Raw genomic sequence first — 6241 nt, 5'->3', positions numbered from 1 at the left:
TGAGTTCGTACCAGAGCGAAGAAGACAACGTGTTTCCGAACCAGTGCAACGTCATCCTAGAGGCCTCCACGTGCTCCGACGAGAGCTGAAGGTTCTTCTGGAGATCGTCGATCACGGTCAACAAACGGTCAAATAGATGAAGGATCAAATCGTGTCAAAATTAAAAAGTTAAGGACTTATTTGGTTGAAATTGAAAGTCGATGACTAATTTGTGAATTTAGCTATAGTCGAGAGACCATTTTGGGCATTTACTCATTCATTAATTACATTTTTAAAGCAAATTTATCTATAAAAAAAACACTTGGATTAAATTTTACTTTAGATATCTATAATGGCAAGCAATATGATGCTTTATTATTAAAAAAAATATATACTAACACTAAAAGGTGTTGATTTAAATAAAGAGTCACTTAATAACTAATCAAGTAGACAACTATGAACTAATACTAGGCATTGGGAAATATACATTATCAATTTGTAAATATTTCAATTTTTTTTTTGTCAAATTACTTGTTATAATTTATGTTTTTTTTTTTTAAAATATATATATATATATATAAATATATATAATGTCATGAGTTTGATGTAGAAAAAAATTGAAAATATATACGTATAAATATTGATTTCTGTCAATAATCTTGTTGTCTGGTAACACGAATTAATTTTCCCAAATGAAAATGGTTCAGTAGATTGAGAAAAACAAAAAAAATTCAAATATTAAATGTTGTGTTGTTGTCTACTTTAACCAGTTTTCTCTCGTTTAAAAAAAAAAAAAAAAAAAGGTGAGTTGTTTGATTCTCATTTTATATCAATTAATTTATGAATAATTACCCTTCGTGGCACCTAGATGGAGTTATGTAGTTTAATGTTTAAAAAGAAAAATATGATAGAGATGTATAATTAGATGACATGGAATGATAGGTACAGCATGAATACATATATTTTTTTTTAATTGTTAAATTAAATTTCAGATTATCAACCAACCAACCAAAATTTGATTTTGATGTCCCCAATGTTGATGGAAGATTGATTAAGACAGTATTAAAAAAAGGGCAAAACCAATAGGAACAATACCCAACCATTATAGTCCACACAATAATATAGACTATAATATACATTCACTACACAAATAATCTACTTTTAATATATTAAAAATGTACATTATACCTAAAGAAAATACATTATTTTATATAATATGCATTCAGTATACAAATAATGTACTTTTAGTATATTAAAAATATATTTTTTTTGTTATGATCCACACAGCAATGTGTGGACTATAATTTGCCAACAATACCTTTACAAGAATGGAATGGTTCATAGCAAAAAAGACACACCAAATCAAGCTCTTATTACCACAAATGAAATATTCATTTACACACATACATTCATGAGTTTCTTGTCACCACTATGAATCTTCAGAGAATCTTCAAAATCCCTGTGTGCCATCCAATACATTTTTGCTTATGTAGTATAGAGTTTTTCTTCTTCTTTTGTCTAGTTTGTAAGGATATAGATACACCCACACAAAAGGGCACAGAATAAATTATAATGGAGAACACGAAATTTCGAGTTATTGTGATAATAATAGTATATAATAGTATAATAGCAGAATAGCAGTCTCAGTTGTTGAAAATTCTGTCACAAAGAAAAAATCTCGAGATGTTAGTAATGTAGCACACGGAAAATTAGAAGAGTTTTCACTTGAACCTGTTAAGAAACGCGGTTTTATTGGCGGCTGTCAAGAAACTGCATGAGCGGAAGGTTTTTTTTTCTCTTGGAGAGAGATGACTGTTTCGAAAGCGCCCACCAAAGCTTTAACCTTGCTTTTCTTGGTTTCGACGAGCTTGCTGGCGGTCTCTTCGATAACGTTGTTGAATAGCCCCTGGGCGTCTTTCTTTCCCTGCTGCACATCTTGGTGCCTCAAGACTACCTTCCCGGGGTTGAGGCTCGTGCTATTTTCCCCGCTCTCGACTCTCTTCTTGGAATTTTTCTTCACGTCGCTCCTACTAGTGCCTTGGTTTTCCCGCAAAAGTCTTACCTTTCGGAAACCGAGTTTCCTCGGAGTGGTGCTTTCGTGTTGGGGATTCACCACGGTTCCTCTCTTGAACTTCAGTTTCACGGGTAAAGGATTGTCGACTCTTGAAACAATGGGATTGAACTTTTTCGAGGTCTTGTTTTGAGTTCTTCCTGCACTTCTCACTGCCTTAATGTTTAAAGCCGGTTTATTGTCATCTCCTTTGCTGTTTGGACGCCCGGATCCTTCTTTACTATCTTGTCCGCCTTTTTCACGGGATGGTGGATGAGATGAGATCTTTTGACCATCGTGCATGGACTCCACGAGCTTGCCCTTACCTTCACTCTTGCTGTCTTGATTTTTCCCGAGAAGCGTTCTTTTCCTAAAGCTTAGTCTCCTTGGAGCGTTGTTTTCTTGCCGGATATCCACCACCTTACCCCTCCGAAATTTTAGTTTTACTGGCGAGGGAGCATCTAGTTTAGAAACAACACGTTTTGCCTTAGTCAAGCTCTTGCGTGGATTACGTTCTATTTGCAAATCATGAGAGTTTGAAGTCGATGAAGATTCGGGCAACAATGAAGACGGTGGTGAAAGCGGAGCGAGAATTTCACCGTCTTGAGCGGGCTCAACAACATCATCATCATCATCCTTTTCTTCCATAATCCCACCATCTTGATCAGGCTCTACAAGATCGTCCTTGGGTTCCATCTCGATGACATGTAAGGTTTTCTCGGAGACATTTTCTTCTTTAGTCTTGGTGTCAGCTTCCTCGATTTTATTTTTGTTCTTCACCGATGCTGAGCTGTTATCCATTCTTTTCCTCGATTTACTGACAAAAGACTTTAAGGTAGGTGGAGCAGGCGGGGGTTCAACGACTCTCGGTCGAGATGCTTTGGGCGCAACGGTCTTTCTGCCAGTTTTCGTGTCACGACTCAAAATATCACTATTTCCTCTCAAACCTGTATCGCTAACTCTTCGGGCAGCTGGCTTTGCACCTTCTAAAGACTTATTAACGGATGATTGTTTCGATACCTTAGCTTGAGGACGTGGTGGGGAGCACTTCACCGACATATTTTTTATTTTCGTGTCCGTCTTTGGCATCACCGTGTCACTTGAGGAATCGTGTTTTACTTCCTTAGGCTCCAAGAAGACTACTTCTTTGATGATTTCGGGTGGCGATGGGAAGTGGAGTTCGGGATCACGGGAAGGATCGGAAGGTCTTTGTTTGGGCACAGTCACCTTCGTCCCCTCTCCCACCGTAGCCCCTTCAGAATTCAGATTCCGATGAAGAGGTCTTTTAATTCTCCGAGACAGAGGAATCGTTGGCTTCGATTCAGAAGAATGTTTCCTCCCATATTTACACAAATCGTGGCAAGAACCCGTGGAAGCTCGGAGATAATGCGGAAGATTGGTTTGACCATTATCACCCGGATTTTGTTTTCCGGTCGAGTATCTTCTTGAACTGATTCCATCATCCGAGCCACAGGACGATAAGCTATCGGAAGGAAGAACACCGTGCACGTTACTCAAACGCCTTGCTTTCTCCGTGCTACTTTTAATCGGTCTTCGTCCATCTGACTCATTCTTCCCCGAGGTTTCTGAGCTCATTGATGAATTGGTATTGTCTTCAGCCATCAAACAGAAATAAACTCGCACAAAATCAAGAATCTAGAATCCCTGGAAACAACATAGAACATCAATTAAGCAGACACAAACCCAAAACCGAAGCAACAAATGGCTTCAAATAAGATGAAATAACTTCGATTTTACAAAGAGGAAAGACAATCTTAAATGGGATATAAATGGAAGACAACCAACAGAGATTATGTGACAAACATTCAACTCCATTTACTATAATATTTCCCGATCCTTAGAATGTTAGGGTAAACCATATAGTCTTTACTCTTTATCCCCCCCAAAAAAAAACCCAAAATGTCAATATATAAATTGAAGAACTTTTCATGAAGACAAATAAAAGTAACCAACCATATCCATCCTCAAGGAAGAAACAAAATACCTAATCATAGAGGCCAACAAACTGCCAAAGGGCAAAGGCAAAAAGACATCATCAATCACACTGAGACTTCAAAGAAAAGGCTTAAATGTTCAGACAACTATATTTGTATAAGCCCAGAACTTTAAACATGGTTCTCAGTGCCCAAAACTGTATAACAATATAACACATTGGAAACAGTTAAATATGGAGAAAACAGTAAACAGGGAAACATAATCATAATCATCAAGCTATAAAGTAACTTACTATAATGGAATCCAGAAGTTCAACATATGGTAACAAAAAGTGCCTTTTCTACTACCAACAAATCAAACATTCAAAATTTCACAACTAATTCCCATCTATCACAGAACACAATACCATATTCCATAAACAATGATCAATGATCTAGAGTCTAGACATTTAATCTCATAAACCTTTAACATCAAAATCCCATCTAATCTAATCTAATCTAATCCAAGAATAAGATTCAAGCCAATACCTCTAACTTTCTCTTCCCCAGATACTGATCGGCAACTAAAGAACCAAACACAAACTGAAATGAAACTGAAACAAAGCTTTCAATTAACAAACTACCATAAACCATAAACCATGAACAAAGATTCAAACTTTAAAGGAACCCATGATCCCAAGGGGAAAAAGAAGGGAACCCATATAAACAAAAGCAGAATTCTCTCCCGGTTTTAAAGCATCCCCCTCCTGGACCTCCTTAGCGGCGAAGTAAGGGCAAACAATTAAAAGAATGGCGTTGAAAAAGAAAATCTCCAATTCTGTCCTACCTGTGAATATATACTGAGCGATCGTGCAAGCAACGTCGTGGGAAGGAGAAACTGGAGAGCGGTTTGTGTGTATATATCGCAATTCGCAAAGTGATCGTGAAAGCAACGCAGTTGGAGGGTGAAAAAGGAGAGTGTGGAAGCGAGATGAGAGCATAAAAGGAAGGCAGAAAAGGAGAAGGATCAGCAGTGGAGTCCGCACCCGCGTAACAGTTGCGCTGTCGACATCGTCGTAATACACGAATTTTCCTATAACGTAACCGATTACACGAATTGCGTCTTTAATGTGAAAGATGGAATCTTGTTTATGTAAAGGCCTAGGAGTTAGAATGTGACAATGAACTTTTTATGGTACATGCATACGCGTTTCTTTATACCACATACCATGTATTTCTCTTTTTATTTTTTATTACGAGAAAATCCGAGAATGTATACTAAGTAAACTCAGAGTCTTTGTTCATGTGTAATAATTCGAGATTATGTTACCATGTTTGATTATTTTTTTTTTGTATTTTTGTTTTAACTTATATTCAAGTTTCGTTGGACTAATCCTAAGTCCACAAACATCACCCCTAGAGCTACTAAGAAGGTAAATAGCGACTTAGTGACCTTACCAATATCATTGTTAGCTGACTAGGACTACAATAACCACGAAAGTTTTTTTTTTTTTTTTTTGACAATAGGAACTCATCAATTACTGTTCAAAAGTATGTATAGGATAAATCCCATTTATGTTGATTAGTGTGCAAAAACACGCAAAAAGAAATAAATTGTATTATGAAAACTCAGTGTGACAAATCGAACCTGGAGGGTGTGATTGAGTGGAAAGGACTTATCCATCTTTAACCAAAGGTCAATGGTTCGATTATTGGTTTTGAGAATGGAACAGTCTTAAATCTCCGAAAATTCGACTACGAAAGTAAGTTGTTTCTCCTCTTAATTGGGAAGGGTATAGTAGTTAAACATATATACTTGCACACTTCAATTTGGTCAGTCTAGTAGATGTAACAATAATCTCTAATATGATGGAAGTGGGGTTGAAAATGGCTTTAATAATTTGGTGATGCAAACCAAGAAAATAACAAGTGATGAAGGTTTGGTGGCTGGTTGGGTTGGACTTTTGTATTTTAGCATTGATTGTTGTCCCTCCAAGTCAATTAGCCTACCTTCTTTAGAAAAATAAAAGTCGGTCCAATATTAATAGTAATTAAAGTCAAGTTTACTTTTTAATTCTTTTATATAATAAAAATAATTTCATAATTGAATGACAGTCTTTATCATGTTATTCTTCAGAATATGAACCAAAATTTCAAACCAAGAACTAAATATGTTATAAAAGCGTTGGAATCGTGAAACTATCACTTTATTTTACAGGTAAAATACACTTTTCTATTACTAACACTTTTGTTGTTAAGAGTAATTGTAATTGCCATC

General features: G+C 36.3%; 1 protein-coding gene across 2 annotated transcripts; it reads right to left on the bottom strand.

Moving 5' to 3' along the window:
* Positions 1–1330: 1330 nt before the first annotated feature.
* LOC109180609 (serine/arginine repetitive matrix protein 1-like) lies at positions 1331–5121 on the bottom strand. Of its 2 annotated transcripts, none has more exons than XM_019330285.1 (2): positions 4811–5121; positions 1331–3694 (listed from the first exon to the last, which is right to left on the bottom strand). In XM_019330285.1, the coding sequence occupies exon 2, from the start codon at positions 3650–3652 to the stop codon at positions 1742–1744; it is 1911 nt and encodes a 636-aa protein (XP_019185830.1). In that variant the 5' UTR covers positions 3653–3694; positions 4811–5121; the 3' UTR covers positions 1331–1741. The 2 variants fall into 2 exon arrangements, with proteins under 2 accessions (XP_019185830.1, XP_019185831.1); XM_019330286.1 differs by lacking the exon at positions 4811–5121 and adding an exon at positions 4513–4578.
* Positions 5122–6241: the final 1120 nt, after the last annotated feature.

Source organism: Ipomoea nil, unplaced genomic scaffold, assembly GCF_001879475.1.
Source record: "Ipomoea nil cultivar Tokyo-kokei standard unplaced genomic scaffold, Asagao_1.1 scaffold1026, whole genome shotgun sequence".
Taxonomy (NCBI): Eukaryota; Viridiplantae; Streptophyta; class Magnoliopsida; order Solanales; family Convolvulaceae; genus Ipomoea; species Ipomoea nil.
Note: the sequence above shows the minus strand (reverse complement) of the source record. Positions and strands in the feature narration are given on the sequence as shown.

What these genes read in the sequence shown, in the direction of transcription:
- LOC109180609 (XM_019330285.1), bottom strand. Translation starts at nt 3,652, where the DNA reads ATGGCTGAAGACAATACCAATTCATCAATGAGCTCAGAAACCTCGGGG.